The sequence below is a fragment of the Oryx dammah genome, unplaced genomic scaffold, assembly GCF_014754425.2.
Source record: "Oryx dammah isolate SB20612 unplaced genomic scaffold, SCBI_Odam_1.1 HiC_scaffold_14, whole genome shotgun sequence".
NCBI classification, from domain to species: domain Eukaryota; kingdom Metazoa; phylum Chordata; class Mammalia; order Artiodactyla; family Bovidae; genus Oryx; species Oryx dammah.
The window spans coordinates 21547038-21565339 of NW_024070198.1; the positions used below are offsets into that span (position 1 = coordinate 21547038).

The following is an 18302-nucleotide window of genomic DNA, read 5'->3' on the forward strand; positions in this document are numbered from 1 at the left end:
CGTAGTAATATACTTAAATTTTTTTATATTTACATACATGAGTACATTTAGAACTGACTGAGCTATGAGGGAAGCCCTAAATATGTGTTAGAATAAAGTATAGATGAATATTATGATCTTGGGTAAGGGAAGATATTCTAAGCACAACTTCTGGATAATAACCACAAAGGAAAAAATAATTGACTATGGGGCTTCCCTGGTGGCTCAGACAGTAAAGCGTTTGCCTGCAATGTGGGAGACCTGGGTTCGATTCCTGGGTCGGGAAGATCCCCTGGAGAAGGAAATGGCAATCCACTCCAGCGCTCTTGCCTAGAAAATCCCATGGACTGTACGTCCATGGGGTTGCAAAGAGTCGGACACGAATGAGCGACTTCACTTCATATAAAAAGTAAACATTTATTTGAGAACATTTGCTTTAAACAAAAAGGCAATTAAAACTGAGAATATTTGCAACATGTGTGACATGTGCTTACTATATACAAAGCTCAATCAGATTAGTAAGAAAAAGATGAATACTGAAATAAAATAGGCTAAGGCCTGAACATGTAATTCACTAGAAATATGAGCAATAAACCCTTAGAACACTGTTCATCCTTATAACCTTAAAGCCCCATACAGATACCCTAGTATGGTTATTAGAGCCTCGACTTTGGCCTCAAGTGAATTTAAGCCCAGGCTATCATTTCCTAGCTTTATGACCTTGAACCAGTTACATGATCTTTAAGCCTCAATTTTCTTTATTTGTGAAAGACAAGTACTGGAGGCACGTAGGATTATTGTGAGGATTAAATGCAATAAAATATGGAAAGCGCCTGGCCTATAGTAAGCACTGAGTCCTGCTGCACCGACCACCAGACTCCAGGGAAGGAGAGGGTCAGGCCAGACACCCTCAGCTACTCACATGCAGCATCTTGCACCTGCCTCCTGACAGCACAGCCTCTGCCAGCTCTGTGAGCCAAACAAATGATTAAGGGCGGTGTAACCAAGAGGCCTGTGGAGAGGCCCTGCAAATGTGGGGGTGAGTGTCCCCAGAGTACAAATTCGGAATGACTCGAAGAACAAGGTCCTGGGGAGTGAATGGACAGCAAAAGGCTTGGTGGACTGGAAGCAGTTGCAAGTTTTGGCTAGTGGCTCCTTCAGCTGATTAAGGGCCTTGGTGCTCTGTTCATCAGGGATACGCTGGGTACCTGTCTGCTGGGCATTGGTACTGTCTCACTGAGGAGCCTACCTGTCTGTTTACCTATCTGTAAAAATGGGAAATTATCTAGCCACTTTTAAGAAGATGCTTAGGATTATACTACTGAGGTGAAAGAGTTGGTCTCGGAGATGCCCTTGAATTCTTTCTTTTTTTTTCCTTTGGACATATGTTACTTTTGTTTTAGTATGAAATTGTTTTAACATTTGTTTTCTTTTAAATTTTTATTGGAGTGTAGTTGCTTTACACTGTAGTATTACTTTCTGCTGTACAATGAAATGAATCAGCTATACATGTCTATATACATGTATCTCCACTGTTCTGGATTCCCTTCCCATTTAGGTCACCACAAAGCACTGAGGAGAGTTCTCTGTGCTATACAATAGATTCTCATTAGTTATCTATTTTATACATAGTATCAATAGTTTATATACGTCAATTTCAATCTCCTAGGTCATCTCATCCCCACTTTCCCTTGGTATCCATATGTTTGTTCTCTATGTCTGTGTCTCTATTTCTGCTTTGTAAATAAGAATGTCTATATCAATTTTTTCAGATTCCACATATATGTGTTAATATGTGGTATTTATTTTTTCTTAATTCTGATTTCACTCTGTATGACATACTCTAGATCTGTCTCAGTTAAGTTCAGTTCAGTCTCTCAGTCGTGTCCGACTCTTTGTGACACCATGAATCGCAGCACGCCAGGCCTCCCTTTCCATCACCATCTCCCGGAGTTCACTCAGACTCACATCCATTGAGTCAGTGATGCCATCCAGCCATCTCATCCTCTGTTGTCCCCTTCTCCTCCTGCCCCCAATCCCTCCCAGCATCAGAGTCTTTTCCAGTGAGTCAGCTCTTCGCATGAGGTGGCCAAAGTACTGGAGTTTCACCTTCAGCATCATTCCTTCCAAAGAAATCCCAGGGCTGATCTCCTTCAGAATGGACTGGTTGGATCTCCTTGCAGTCCAAGGGACTCTCAAGAGTCTTCTCCAATACCACAGTTCAAAAGCATCAATTCTTCGGCGCTCAGCCTTCTTCACAGTCCAACTCTCACATCCATACATGACCACTGGAAAAACCATAGCCTTGACTAGACGGACCTTAGTCGGCAAAGTAATGTCTCTGCTTTTGAATATGCTATCTAGGTTGGTCATAACTTTTCTTCCAAGGAGTAAGTGTCTTTTAATTTCATGGCTGCAGTCACCATCTGCAGTGATTTTGGAGCCCAAAAGAATAAAGTCTCACACTGTTTCCACTGTTTCCCCATCTATTTGCCATGAAGTGATGGGACCGGATGCCATGATCTTCGTTTTCTGAATGTTGAGCTTTAAGCCAACTTTTTCACTCTCCTCTTTCACTTTCATCAAGAGGCTTTTTAGTTCCTCTTCACTTTCTGCCATAAGGGTGGTGTCATCTGCATATCTGAGGTTATTGATATTTCTCCCGGCAATCTTGATTCCAGCTTGTGCTTCATCCAGCCCAGCATTTCTCATGATGTACTCTGCATATAAGTTAAATAAGCAGGGTGACAATATACAGCCTTGACGTACTCCTTTTCCTATTTGGAACCAGTCTGTTGTTCCATGTCCAGTTCTAACTATTGCTTCCTGACCTGCATACAGATTTCTCAAGAGACAGGTCAGGTGGTCTGGTAGTCCCATCTCTTTTAGAATTTTCCACAGTTTATTGTGATCCACACAGTCAAAGGCTTTGACAAAGTCAATAAAGCAGAAATAGATGTTTTTCTGTCTAGGCCACTACAAATGACCCAATTTCATTCCTTTTTATGATTAATATTCCATTGTATTTATGTACCACATCTTCTTTATCCATTTCTTCTCTTCTTTCAATGAAAGATGAAGTGATGTTCTTTCATTCTTTCAATCAATATTTAGCTGAGCTGTTAAAATATGCCCAGTACTATGCTTAGTGTTTGGAAACCATAGCTAGAGGGGATACAATCCCTCTTATCTTAGTAAAGAGACAGGCACTAATCATCCAGAATTCACACAGATAGATGTAAAACCATAACCAAGGTAAATGCTATAGGGAAAATGCGTGGGCACTAATGTCATGTGCTGTGTGATAGGAATGGCATAGAGATGTGCAGAAGACGGCAGAGTGAGGGGCACAGCTGGAGGGAGCTGTTGGTTGGGAAACCCAGTTCAGTAATCTGAGCACATAGGCTTGGCTTTAGGAACTGGGGAGAGAAAGATAAATACGATATCATTCTTGAAACAGATACTTTTTAAAGTATCATACTATGTGATAAACGCTCCACTGTGGATATGAATAAAGCACCAAGAAGGCATAAAGAAATAAGCGATGAATTTTGCCAGGTGGCTAGGAGTGATAGTTTTAGAAAGACTTCCCAGTAGAAGTGACATTTCAGTTGGATTTTGAAGGGCAAGGAGGAGTTCAACAGTTGGGAAGAGTGGCTCAGACAGTAAAGAATCTGCCTGCAGTGCTGGAGACCTAGGTTCAGTCCCTGGTTCAGGAAGATCCCCTGGAGAAGGAAATGTCTACCCACTCCAGTATTCTTGCCTAGAGAATTCAAGGACAGAAGAGCCTGGCAGGCTATAGTCCATGGGATCACAAAGAATCAGACATGACTAAGCAACTAACACTTTTTTAGAGCTATTGCTTGTAGAATAATCAGCAGAACAAGGGCATGTTCAGGGAAAGCAAATGAGTCCCAGGACATGTCTTAAAGTAATGGTGGATGACAGTTGTCAAGGAGTTCGTGGGAGGCTCTGGGAAGATTTTTCATATGCCCATGGCTGTTAGTGTTTCCCAGGCAGATCTCTGGATCTCAAGGCCCACGGCAAGAGGAAACCCAGGGGTAAGACCCTCTTTTGCTTTGTGCCCAGGGAGAAGAAAGGTGCATTATTTGTTCCCAGATGGGAAGGAAATGGCCGAAGAATATGATGAGAAGACAAATGAACTATTTGGTAAGTGACAGGGGCCCCCAGGGGCCCTTAGGAACACTTGGGGTGACCTGAGCACAGGTAAACAGGCCTAGCTGAGGCTTCAAGAAGAAGCTCAGCAAGTACATGTGGGAGCTCGGGGAGACTGAGTCCCTTGAGGCAAAATTGTTCCTGAGAATAACCCGAGGTCAGGGCTGGACACCAGAGATGCAATGGGTGTCCACTTGACCAGTGAACCTCACTCCACCCCCAGGCAAATGAGAGAGTTAACTCTTCTAAGGTGTGATTGGGGGTGTAGAGAAACTATTGGGAAAATCTTCACAGAGAAGGTAGAATTGGAAGTAAGCCTTGTGGGCTAAGTGAAGGCAGCTTTCCCTGCACTTTTTTGGCTTAATTTTTGTTTTGTTTTCTGAAACCACATCAGGAACAAGCAAGAATCAGAGGCAGCAGCTTCTGACCTTGCCTCAGAGGCAGCTCTGTTAAATATGCCCCTCGCCTTGGAGAACGTCTGAATCAAAGGGAGGAGGAGGGAGAAATGGTGATTTTGTGGCATCATCACTTTCATTCCTGCAGCCCTTTTCCTGTAAGAATAAGCTCATGAATAGAGGCTCCAGCTCAGATTTCTGGAAATTATTTGATTTGCTCATTCTCTGTTCTCAGGTATGCATATCAGCATTAACTGACTTCCCGAAGCTAGGTGGCTGGTTCTTTGACCCAGGGCCTGAGGTTGTCAGCAGTGGGAGTTGGTCTCTTTATTAAGTTTCACCTGAAATGCTAAGACCAATGATGGAATCATGGGCTGGATTATTTTCTTGTCATTATTCTTGACTTTAATTTCTTCCTGGGCCTGATGGACAGGTAGTACTGTTGAGGGAATTTCTTTTTCCCTTTTTCTGACAGCTCATAAATGTCTAGAACCGACAACATGGATCACACGGGTTTGCATTCTCTTCGTCTCCAGTCTTAAAACGTGTGTCCTGTGCATGCTCAGCCGCAAAGTGAAGTGTTGATCCTTCCTTATTATGAGCTGCTTGGGTTCCAGTCCCAATTGGTTTAGTATGGTGCTATTAAAAAATCTTGATGTGTTTAGCATATGACACTGATTTGGTGGAAACCAATACAGTAGTAATATCCTCACAATGCATTGTAATTTATAGCACTCCCAGGGGGTGACAGCCTTGGAATGCCTAACAGGGCGTGAGCTTATGAAAGCAGAGGTCACGTGGGCTGACCAGCACCATCACCAGGCCAGGGACTAGCCACAGCTCCTCTCTCTGAGCCCCCAGTGGCACTCTAGTCTCCATACAGAGCGAATAATAAAGCTATTGCTGCTGTGGCTATAAAAACAAGTAAAACCCAAGGTCTCTTAGTTGTGCTTGGACACAAACTTGAAATGAAGAACAAACCCAGGTTACTTCATTGGTAACATCCCACGTGAACCTGTCACTTTCCCTCGTGGCAGGTCAAGAATAGACGGTGGCCTCCTAACTCCTTTTTCTTGGAAGCAGAAATGGAGGTTCATAGGAGAACGTTGTTTGAGTAAGTCTACCTAAGGAGAGTAATGCTGTAACTTTTATTGGGCGCCATGCTAAGTGCTTTATACCAGCCCAGTGTGGTAGGTAGGTACTGCTGTATTCATTTTACAATCAGGAAAACTGCAGATTTCAAGAGGTTAAGCACCTTGCTCAGAATCACATAGCTGGTTAGTTACAGGGCTTGGGTTTAAGCCTAGGTCTGTGTGATGAAGAGCCCATGCTTTTAATCCACAACAGCACACTGTTGGGAGTTGAGAATATTTCATTCTGTTTTTGTTTTTTTTTAACTAAATTTTGTTCTCCTCAGAATGGCCCAAGTAGAGACTGGTGGGAGCAGGACAGAGATTGGGCAGTGGGGAACACTCCGCTCAAACCACTGGGCCCTTTGAACAGTTGATCCTTTTCTTATTCATCTCCAACCACCCCACCCCACGCCTGCCAGCTTGCAAAATACTGTTTGTTTTTAATTTTTAAGTATAAATAATCCCAGGGCCTGAACTGACTTTCACTTGTGCATTTGTTGAAGCAAAATATGGACAGGGTTTTTGTGGCTGTAAATGGGAATGGTTTCCATTTTTTATTTTTTTCCAGCTAATTATACAAATTGGATAATTGGTTAAACTGGTTTTCTGTCTGAAAAACCCAGAAAGTAATTTATAGAGAGAATTACCAATAGTGCATCTGTCTGGGTCAGACCCCTTCCAGTCGGTGTTAATAACCATAGTAGTGTCATATTTTTTTCCTGCCCGCTCAATGCTATTCATTCCCACCCCCCACAATGAATGCTGTATGTGTATTCATAGAGAAAAAAAAACTGAAGGGCCCCATGACAATGATCGGAACATCAAACCAGCCCTAGAAGAACACAGCATGTCCAGGGGGGCCGAGGCTGAAGGGCAGGCCATCCCCCAGCGATTACATTCGGATTACCGGCTTAATCTGCTGTGGTATTTGACCGCCAGCCTAACCACCCCAGGCTGCATTTGGAGGATATTGAGCACTTTCATCCCCAAGCACTTCACCGGCTTTATAAATGACCCACTCGATTCCCTTCAGCCTCCTCAGGGATGGGACGTGGCAGCTGTTTAATAGCCACATAGCAATGTTGCAGTGTTTTAGGGCAGAAAAGAAGAATCCTGCATCCAGTTTAAGCTGCAGGGAGTATTTAGGAAAGGGGAATGTAATTATCCACATTGGAAGTGGGCCAGGGCTGGGAGCTCTGGGGAAGGAGGCCTTTAGGACCTCTACTTTCCAGCCCACCTGAAAGACGGGGCCTCCTTTCAGCAGTCAGGGACATCAGCCTGCTTCCTGCTGACTTAGGAAAAAGGCCCCAGGTGCCGGCCTCCTTCATATACTCCCCATCAGACTCTTTACAGGGTCATTGAAAGTCTCCTTTCCAAGGACTGGCCCTGGCTCAGCCAGGAAGATATGACAGCATCCCGGGGAGCTGCCCTGCATACACCAGTTTGGGTTTAACATATAATCAAATCAGAGTGACAGCAGGTGGAAACAGGCTTCTGCTGCCGCAGGAGCTGTCCTTGAGTTCAGGAACAAAGACAGGACGAGAGAAACAGGACGAAGCATGTATTTGCATGTGTGCATCCACACCCACGGCCATGGGGGAACTAACAAGGACTTCACCAAAAAACATGTATTGGCTCTTATCTCACAGGGGAATGAGTACAGAGACCTTCTTCATATTCTAGCAAAGAATTTAACCCCAAGGTGTTAAAAACGGTGAAACAGCCAAGGGTCCAAGTTTCTGTGACCTGAGTGGCTTTTAAGGCCAGCAGTAAGGAAACCAGTAGCTAACTTTCCATCTCCTTAGGGTCCTTTTGGGGAACGTGTCTGTTCCAAACCCAATTATTCCATAGATTAAAGAGTAGATCAGAATTGCCTTTCCTGGCCACACTGGCACTGTGCTTCAGGACATGTGATTTAACAAGGCCCATGATCACTGGACACCTCACTTGTCCAGCCTCAATTAAGTGTTTTTCAGAAATTAAATTTTCAAATAATTGAAGCTTTTCTTTTAAATGCTAAAATTAAAAAAATAGAGCTTTTTTATAAAAAAACTAAAAATATCATATATGCTATTGAATATTTTTGAGGAGGACATTGCAACCCACTCCAGTATTCTTGCCTGTAGAATCCCCATGGATAGAGGAGCCTGGCTGGCTACCAGGTCGCAAAGAGTTGGACATGTCTGAAGAGACTTAGCACAGCACAGATAAATATTTATAGAATACAAGTTAGCCATTTACTAATGATTCAGATTCTGGTCTTGGGGTTAGGAGACATGAATTTTACCTGTGGATTTTGCGAGTGAGTGTCTCTTTCTGAGCCTTGGTAATTCTTTATGCTCTTCCTTGGAGAGTGGTAGCAGGGGTTGAAGGAGAGCAGGCAGGGGAGAATGCCATTGCTCATTGGAAAGATACAAGCATTGGACTAGATGCTTTCTAAAAGAACCTCCACCTTTAAGCTCTGTTTTGACTGTTCTTATATCAGGATCCCATCAGGGTCTAAGGATGCTTGTTTGCCCTCACACCAAATGGTCCCACATGCTTTTTAGTTCTGACTCTGCACTCACTGTGAGCTATCCCATCATGCTGTTGTCAGTATGCCTGGGAAAAATTAATTTTCTGCCTTATTCTACACATAGCATTTTATACATGTCCAAGTAAGAATCTGGGAGTGATCTTTTCCACAGTATAGCGTGAGATACATGGGTCTGTCACAGTAAGTCGCGCTTAGAGGCGTTTGTCATTTCTGAATTTGTAAGAAGGCTGCAACCCAGAAGACTGGCTTCCTAGTTAAGCAAGGTATTACAAGAATAGATTTGGATGTACTTCTAGTCACAGTCCAGTCACTTAAGAGAGAAGTATTTGTGAGAAAAAAAAAAAAGTTGCCTATAAAGCATATTTCCAAGTTTTACTCTTCCTTATTAATTTTCATTATAAACTTGGAAATGTGTTTCTAGGGAGAGTTTCTGGCCCTGAGACGTAATAAAATCACATTGCAGAATTCAACAGACCTTATAAAAGCACATATTCAAGGGAAAATCCTCATTTTACAGCATACTTTTGTGTTCAGCTTGTGTGCCTTACTTAGAGCAGGGAGGGTGTTTGGGGTTTGGCACAGCTACTCAGAAGAAACCCATCCTGAGAATCGCACTCACCCCCCGGCCCAGGAAAGGAGCAACCGCCACGGGACACCGAGTGCTTTCTGAGTTGTTTAGCTCCTCATGGCAGGTCCAGGAAGGCTGCTGGCCTAGAGCAGTGCCCAAGCTGCCACCTGGGAGACCCCCATTGCCTCAGGGAGGGAAGGAGCCGAGTGGTCGCGCTTGGGTAAGCCCCCTGTGGCCCTGGGCGTGCTGACAGCAGTCAGCTGTGACGACAGCAGTCGGCTGTGACAGGACTGGGTGGGGTCCCTGAGCATCCCAGTGGGGCTTTCAGTGTCTGCTCCACTAGACTTTTCACTTAAAATTTCCATAAAAGTGTGGGTCTTACCGGAAAAAAACATTCTTATGAAAACATCTGGGCTGTAAAATAGAAATGATTATTTGCATTATAAAAGGATGATTCCACTGTATAAGAAATTTATGTTAGGTCTTTTATAAATAATACATTTAAAATGTGGTGTGTGCCTAGAATTTCCTGTAAATACAACTGTGGGGATGTTATTTTAAGCCAGGTACACCTGAAATGAGTAAACTTCTCAATTTGGACTTTCTGAGTCATGAGACAAATCTGCTTATCAGCTTTCACACTCTTAATTCATTCTCCCTTTGCCTATTTTTAGAAGGAAGAATGCACATCAACTCAGGCTTCTTGGGACCCATATTTTCCCTGTTACTAGTAGCCACCCTTTTCCCAACCGTCACACCATCCCTGTGCTTGAAGTCATACCTGGGGGTTTCTGAACTCCACCTGGCACCTTTCATAGCTTTGTTTTAATTATTTCTGTCTGGGCACCCTGATCTGTTCTTTACAAATTGTCTAATATTGAAATGCTCTCCTGAGGTTTCAGGGGTTGTGAGGTCCCTGCTCAGATGGATAAAGTTAGTGTGAAGGCTTGTCACTCCCACTTTTATCCATCACAGGATAAAAGTGATGTCAGTGATTCAGCAGAAGAGAGCAAAACACCTTTCCTCCCCATAATCCCACTGCTTCCTTCTCTCCTCAGTGAGGAAGTGGCGTATGAAGAGTGCCCTGGGAGCCTTGGGCCAGTGGCAGATTGAGGTGGGAGAGCCAGCGCTCCCAGGAGCGGGGAGCCTGGGGCCTGAACTCATCACGGAAAGCAATGCCAATGTATGTCTGTCAGGTGCCTCGGGGAGGCTGGGGGAGTGGGCTGCTAGCCCTCAAGGGCAGCCACCATGTCTTGTCCACCTCCTCATCTCCGGTGTGCCTGCCTGGACACGTTCCCTTGAATGGATACCCAAAGGGTTCTGGCTTAGTCATCCCAGAGCGGGGGCTCCAGGCTTCGTAGGTCACAGCAGTGGAAGCCTCAGAGGAGAACTGAGGCGCTCCCATTGTGTCCCCGGGTAGAGCTTTGTGGAGGGCAGCCATCCCTTCCTACCCCTCTCCAAGAATAGTCCTTGAATTGGATTTGCCTTCTGCAGCCCATATTCGTGCGCAAAGACACCAAGATGAGTTTCCAGTGGCGAATTCGAAACCTGCCGTACCCTAAGGACGTTTACAACGTCTGTGTGGACCAGAACGAGCGCTGTGTTGTCGTCAGAACAACCAACAAAAAGTAAGTGGCGTGGTAGGCACCTGCCTACTTGTGTATGAGCAAGGTGGGAGCGAGGTTTGACCTAGGGTTAGGACTCAGATGGTTCCCCACCCCAGAGGATAGAGCAGCCTCCTCTTCCAGCTCTGAGGCAGAAGGGCTTTACTACCGCCCTAGAGTAGGTACTAAAAGCTGAAGGGCTTTCTCTCTTCAGCCCTTGAATACTGTAATCAGAACCAGCTTGAATATTGTACTCAGCTCCATCAGGGCAGGGAAATTTGAACAATGAGCGTCTGGTCCAGTACTTGGCGTATGCTGGAGCTCAGTAAACATTTGTTGGATGAATGAGGGGATGAGGAAATCACCGAGCCACTGACTTGCGATCTTAGGTGGTTCATTGTAAGGTTACTATGCCTTGACCTCTGGCTGGCTCCAGTCCACGATGAGCTTGGGGCTGGCAGGGGGCCAGAGCCTGGAAGGCACACCTGTCTGAGGTGGCAGTTACAGAGGTGTTTGGGAGCAGCAAACTTGATCCAACCCCCCTAGGGGGGTGTCCCTAGAGGGACAGGGAGTGGGTGCTTCTTGGAAGTCTCTTGCATGATATTTCAAAGAGGGTGCTCACGTCCCTTTTCCTCCTCTTCTCATGGTCTGCTAGGGGCAGGCAAACTTTTAGGTTGAGGGGACAGAAGGTAACCGAGGTGGAGATCTGATCCTGGTAGGGCTGCTTCTGGGCTGATTATCTTGGAAATGCACTGATCTCGTTTGGGTTTTTGGAGCTCTGACTGACCACAGAAGAGAAGAGCCCAGTAATGACTTGGTTGTGAACTGAGTCAGAGGGATTGCAGTATAGGACCAACTCCCATGAAGCGGATTTAGGGCATTGAGATGGGAGGTTTTATGAGTTACTAGTCCACAGACTGTGAAGCTACCCAGCATGTCTCATGGGGTGCTCAGCTTAGGCCAGAGATGCCCCCTCTGGTTTACCTGGAGTAGGGAGGACCCAGTATTTGTCCATCCTCTCAGGCGGTGTGGTGCCAGCCTCCCCTCCCATCTCTCTCAGGTCCATGATGCCACAGGGAAGCAGTGTGGCTCCCAGGCTCCCCTAGTGCAACCCTGGGTTCACCCTCCTCTCTGACCCCCATACCGTATCACTTTGGCAGGGTTAAGGGGTGGGGAAGGGGTGGAGATGAATGAATTAATTTCAGGATTATTGCTCTACTTGTAGCCAGCAGCCCCTAAAGTGAGCCTTGTCTATAAATATAAAGTCATAATAATAAGGGTTTGCGTTTGTAAAGCACTTTATAGCCCTCAGATAAAAGGCAGTTTATTCCCGTTATTGTTCTCATCATTAACAGGAGTCAGTGCCTAAAGTAGAATTTAGCAATTTCAGACAACAGAGAAATTGCCTTTAGGAAAACAAACTCCATGCTTCAGCAAGCATTCCCTGGCGTCAGAGGCCCTGGGTCCAAACTAGGAACAAAAGTGCTTCTGATAGCACTTGAATCTGCAGCCCAGCAGTTTGTGGAGCTGGCTGCTGCCTCCCTTTTGTCCCCCAGAGGTCACTGTCGAATATAGATATCAAGCAAAAATGTGATTACCAAGGAGCAAGAGAAGAGAGGCTAGCTAGCTCACCAGAAAATTCATCTGCAGGCCGGTCCTCTGGGTCCCATCTCCTGCGAATATCCAACCATAGGTGGCACTGTTGGCCAGGCGCTCCACTCCAGCGCCCCAGGCAAGGGGAGATGTTGCTGAACTGCCCGGGAGGCCAGGTGGGATGGGAGTAGTGCCTCCAGAGGGAGCAGGACCAGGATCAGATTCCCATAGAGGGGAGAAGAGTATGTGAGTGCTCACTTCAGGGCCTGCACTGAGATCTCAGGGTCAGTGCAGCCCAGCCTGGCGCCACACAGCCTCGGGACCCTCTGCTGGGAGGAAGGCGGGGGAGGCTGTTAAGCCCTCAACCGGCTCCTCCTGAGCCTAGTGGCACGTTCATTTTCTACTTGGAGTAGTAACATGTCCTGTACCTTTACTTCCTCTAAATATACACAACTCAATAGCTATTCCTTTGAGCAGAGTTTAACTTTTTCAAGATACTGTAAAAATTATTTTCTGATCATCACACCATCCAGTGGTGGACAGGGTATGTATTTTTATTCTTGTGCTATATATGAATGATTCCATAAGAATATCTATAAAGTCAGCATGATGCCCTTGACTTATTGGAGGGGATAGTGACGGTTTTAATGCCCAGGCCTCTGCAGTTTCTACCACACTGTGGCTTTTCTGATTTGATGTCCTTTACCTGAAGGTTCCATGTCTGCCCTGTTTCTAATATTCTGGAATGTGGTTATCAATAAAAGCCAGAGTCCCTGAAAAAACTGGGTTTGCCACTTTTCTTGATGGAATTGATTCCAGTGAATTATGTCCTTGGCCTCAGGTAATAGCAAGAGATGAACCAGGGAAGGAAGAAGGTGCTTTTCTAGGATCTGATTGTGGCATCATCTGTTCCCATAAGAATGCTTGTACAGAGAGAAGGTTCTGAGCCTCAGCCTTAGAAGCTGGCAGCTCTAAGTGGAATGAGCTGGGCGTGGAGTAGGAGGATGTCAGCTTGAATCTGGCCTCTGCCACATATTAATCATAGCATTTTGGGGCAAGATTTCCTCATCTATCACAGAATACTCATGCGTACATCATAGATTGTTTGGGGAATTAGAAAATTGTATATTGTACTCAGCCCTGTGGCCGGCCTGAGGAAACTGGAGGCCAATTCCAATTTCTTTGGAAGTTGGAGCCTGAAGAGAGTTTGGCTGATTTGACATCGGTAATACTAACTCTTTGGAAGTGTTAATAGGCATCTCTAGAAAAAAGGATTCTGTGGGCAAATAAGGTTAGGAAACTGAATTAAATGGGTTTCTCTTGGGTAGGACTTCTGAGAGCCTTAAATACGTGAATGTGCATTATAGGCAGAGGTGACCAGTTTGTCCGGAGTGTTGATGTTTAAGCAAGAAGGGAAGACACGCCCACTGATCCTCTAAGGGACAGACTACAGGCTTCCCTCGACCACTCTGGCCGAGCCTGTGTGCAGGTGTGCAGAGCACCCACAGGCAGACTCCATGCCGTTCTGCTTCTACTTTCAGCATCCTTCAGAGCCTCTCTCTCTAGCCTGGTCTCTTGTGCCCTTTCTCAGTTCACTGCAAGGGAGAACAGGTTGGGAAGGGACTGGGAATGGGGAAGGGAATATAGCAGAGAAAGAGAGTGATGCAGTGCAGTAGGTCATCTCTGAAACAGAGTGAAGGAGCTGTCTTTTTGCACAGGTTGGAGAGAGGTACCAGGTTAGCATGTTCTGTTCCCAGTGACTTAAAAGTTCATCTGAGGCAGCTATTTTATTTGAGAAAGGAATCTGGAGGAAGAAACAGGCCCAGGAGTTAAGTGGCCTGCCCAGAGTCACAGGGCGGGGCCAGGAGTCCTCCTGAGAGCCCTTACTTCCACATACATCTTTGCACACTTTTACATTGAGAAAGGAAGGCCACTCCATGTTAGAGGGAGTGCTCAGGAGACCTACCTGGTGGTTGAATCCTGGGGGAGACCACCCCCCATCTCTGTCCCATCCTTGGAACCTAGATGGTCTGATCCTTTGAGGTGAGAATGGAGAGCGATAGAGGAGTCAGGAGGTTGAGGGGATTCTCACTGTAGCAAGGGCATCCCCCTTTACCAGTTTTATGACTTGGACAAGATACCTGACCTGCCTCTGCCTGTCTCCTCTTCTGTAAAAGAGGATGGCAGAAGCAGTCAACCCGAGAGCATTGTTCTGAGGAGTCAGTGCGTGTTGAACAGTGCCTGGCACAGATTTAGAATTCATAAATGTCACCTCTCACTGTGTGGCTGAGACCAAGGATAGTGAAGGCAGGTGAGAATGGGGGCTGTTGCACATCAGCTAAAAGGCCAGGGACTACCCCACTATAAAGGCTTAGCTTTCAGCAGAAACACAAGATTTCAGGCAGCGATATGGCCTTGTTTCTTCTTCATCCTTAAAGCCCCAGTTCACAGCTCTGGGACACAGTTGATGCCTAAGAAATGTTTGCTGCCTGCCTAGGGCTGCCAGAGGCTGGGTGTTTGGACTTTCCTGGAAGCCCAGTGGGTCCCTCTCTAGTCCAGGCGCTGGTGAGGTGAACCATGGTATTCTCAAGGCAAATCCCAAGGCAGGGATGGAGATAAGGGGGTGTGAGCTGTTTCTGGAGGAGAGAAAGTAGATGCCTCCTGCTCCCTTGAAGGCTGCCCATCAGGAGCACAGCCAGGTAGGCATTAAGGACGTACCACATTCTGCATAGCGAGGCCTTACACAGGCCCACTGAGTACAGCTGAGCCGTGTGTGCCAGGCTGCGTCTCTCCCGCTTCTGCTGCTTGTGTATATTTGCAGGGAAGATGTTAACACTTCCTAACAAGCCTTTGTGTTCATCTAATCTCCGCTGTTTAACCTTTGACTCCCTCCCTATTATCAGTGTCTGCCACCTTTGCTGGCCAGACCAAGGGCCCCAGGAAGGGCCCTCAGCCTGGGCTGGCTAGGAGGAGGATGAGGCCGACATTCCACCCCGGTCTGCAGGCAGATGGATCGCCTTTCCCTGGGGCAGAGCTTTGGAAAATAAAGCAAACTTGTGGTGCCATTAGGATCCCCCAACCCCCACTCCTTTTGAACTGTCAGCCTTTAAGTAAACATTCTTTTTCTGCCATGGGTCCCAGCACCTTGGCGGGAATGAGGAACCTGGGAGGAGAGGGGGCCCTGAGAGTCTTCACTGAACAAGGGATTTCAGCAGGGAGAACAGGGCAGAAATGCTGCCTTGATGTCAACTCTGAGTCCCCAGGGCATCAGGGCTTTTGAAGTGGACTGGGGGGAGCTGCCATAAGGACCAGGCCCCTCTGAAGTATTAAAAGCCCAGCCCTCTCCAGGCCCTCACTTGAGTGTGTTTGTACCTGTCTGCAGTGTTCTCTGCCCAGGCCACAGCCTTGTGGCAGCACTGATGCCATGCCTGGGTGACAGGTCTGGCAGCCACCAGCCAGAGCCTAGGTCACACTTCCACCAAGGAAAATGCCAGACGGGCCTGTTGCTAGAGATGAGGAGGCCATTCTTTGTAATAAGCTCCAGACCAGGATTGGGGAACTTTAATCTGACCCTACTAACTGGCTGTGAAACCAGGCAAGATAATTCACCTCTCTGAGCCCAAGTTTCCTCTTTGGTAAAGGAGGTTAAATTTCCTGCAAAGTCCAGTTACAGATTTTGTGGGTTGGATGTTGCTATCTGGGTAGTTGTTTTTGTTTAATTTTGGGTGCACCGCTCCGCATGTGGGATCTTAGTTCCTTGACCAGGGATCAAACCTGCACCCCCTGTATTGGAGGCACGAAGTCTTAACCACTAAACTGCCAGCTAAGTCCCATGGTTTCCCTTCCGCCCCAACTAAAGGGATCATTCATGGTAAATAGATGGGGAAACAGTGGTTGACTTTATTTTTGGGGGCTCCAAAATCACTGCAGATGGTAACTGCAGCCATGAAATTAAAAGACACTTGGAAGGAAGGTTATGACCAACCTACACAGCATATTAAAAAGTAGAGACATTACTTTGTCAACAAAGGTCCGTCTAGTCAAGGCTGTGGTTTTTCCAGTGGTCATGTATGGATGTGAAAGTTGGACTGTGAAGAAAGCTGAGTGCCGAAGAATTGATGCTTTTGAACTGTGGTGTTGGAGAAGATTCTTGAGAGTCCCTTGGACTGCAAGGAGAGCCAACCAGTCCATCCTAAAGGAGATCAGTCCTGGGTGTTCATTGGAAGGACTGATGTTGAAACTGAAACTCAATACTTTGGCTACCTGATGTGAAGAGCTGACTCATTGGAAAAGACCCTGATGCTGGGAAAGATTGAGGGCAGGAGGAGAAGGGGACAACAGAGGATGAGATGGCTGGATGGCATCACCGACTCAATGGACATGGGTTTGGGTGGACTGCGGGAGTTGGTGATGGACCCGGAGGCCTGGCGTGCTGCGGTTCATGGGGTCGCAAAGAGTCGGACACGACTCAGTGACTGTACTGAACTGAACTGAAAGGGATCATTAATCTCTGGACTGGCACCTGCAGATGAGGGGGACCAAGTGTGATATGTGAAAATGGAGTGGGGTCTTATGGTCAGCAAAGTAGGCCAGAGCCCCAGAGATCTGGCTTCTGTGATGAGTCACATGGCTTTTTCTCTTAGGGAGATTTCGCCTTGTGGATTAACTTCCCTCTCTGGCCTCCAAGTGGAGTCAGGCTAACCCTAAAAGAGAGGGAGGTAGCAGAGGGCCTCAGTAAAGTGCCATGTAAGTGCCAACTGTCAGTCCCCAGCTCTAGAAGACAGCCTTAGATGTCCTTATTCTGTCCCTTGTTTGCAGACATATGATGTTTTCTTGGGGTGCTGAGGAGGTAGGGCTTGCCTGACCCAGTTGTGTTTCCCGGGAGGCTTCTTCCACTTGGCTCTGGGATTGTTAAATTTGAAATATGAGTTACTCTAACCCCTGGTCTAATCAAGGAATTATGACTGGCCAGAAGGCCTTTCATTCTCTTTTTTCCAAGGTCACTAAGCTCTAAAATATTGGCCTTCTAACTGGCTTCCCTTCTTCCTCTTTGGCTGGGAGGTGGGGAGGACTGTATAGAAGCTTGGCATTAAAGAGCCTGATGCCCATCTGTGAGGGTCCCCATGTTGGGTGTTCTCATGGCCTCTTGGTGTCCCCACAGGTACTACAAGAAGTTCTCCATTCCTGACCTAGAAAGATACCAGCTACCTCTGGATGAATCCTCACTGAGCTTTGCTCATGCCAACTCCACTCTCATTATCTCTGTAAGATTTGTTCAGACTTCTTGGCCACTGTGTCAGGGAAAGGCTCCTTCTTTTGCCCACTTCCCATCTTACTCAGTTTCAGCCCCAACAACTCCTGGGGTATGCTTGCTAGGGAACAGGCCTCTCCAACAGAATGGGATGAGCGGGCAAGGGCTCAGGAGACTGATTTTAAAATCACAGCTGGAACTGGATAGAGGGTGATGGGGAGGGGTGAGATCCACAGAACTGGGGTTCTAGAAGGTCCAAAAGCCTACCTCTACCCCCACATGACTGTAAGCAAGTCATTCAACCTTGTAGGACTCAATTCCCTCATCTTTGAATAAAGGGGAGCAGAAGGAGGATTTCCCTGGTGGGCCAGTGGTTAAGACTTTGCCTTCCAATGTAGGGGGCATGGATTCAATCCCTGGTTGGGGAACTAAGATCCCACATGCCTTGTGGTTTGGCCAGAAAGGGTACAGGGGGCCCCTGAGTCTGTTGGGAGGAGGCTCTGTGTTGAAAGGGGTGATGTGATTGATTCATGTCTTCTCCTTGCTCCATCCTCAGTACCAGAAGCCAAAGGAGGTCCTGGTAGCTGAGTCAGAGCTGCAGAAGGAACTGAAGAAGGTAAAGACAGCCCACAGCAGTGACGGGGACTGCAAGACTCAGTAGCTGCCGCCTGAGCCTGACTTCTGACACTGGGTGGGTGAGGCTTTTCCTGTAGGCCTGTGAGACTTCGGGCTTGGGCCTTTCTGGCACAGGGGCAGCCTCTCTTCTCCCAGGAGCTGTCTAGGCTTTGTAAGAACTGGGCCTCAGGGCATTCCTAGCCCCTAGGCCATGGTCTTCCCTCCTGAGTAAAGTAATTCTGAGTCTGTGTGTGTGTACTATCCCCTGGTCCTCCTCTGGTGCTTCTGCCCCCTGGGAGGGGGCTGGTGAGGACGTTTCCCTCTTCGATAGCCTCTGGACCTTCAATGTAGAACCTTCCACATAAAGGTATGGGTCTTAGATGGAGAGGAGGATCAGGAAAGCCTGACGCCAGCAGGGCAGGGCCCCAACCTGTTTGCAGCCCAGGATATTA

General features: G+C 46.8%; 1 protein-coding gene across 1 annotated transcript in view; it reads left to right on the top strand.

Annotated features, from left to right (window-relative positions):
- The window catches only part of DPCD (deleted in primary ciliary dyskinesia homolog (mouse)), a 22832-nt gene extending 4723 nt beyond the window's left edge, over positions 1-18109 (top strand). The window contains exons 2-6 of the mRNA XM_040254230.1: positions 4069-4149; positions 9846-9970; positions 10282-10415; positions 17146-17248; positions 17792-18109. Of these exons, the coding sequence (XP_040110164.1) occupies positions 4069-4149; positions 9846-9970; positions 10282-10415; positions 17146-17248; positions 17792-17896 (548 nt within the window). The 3' untranslated portion in view covers positions 17897-18109. The remainder of the gene's footprint in view (positions 1-4068; positions 4150-9845; positions 9971-10281; positions 10416-17145; positions 17249-17791) is intronic.
- Positions 18110-18302: the final 193 nt, after the last annotated feature.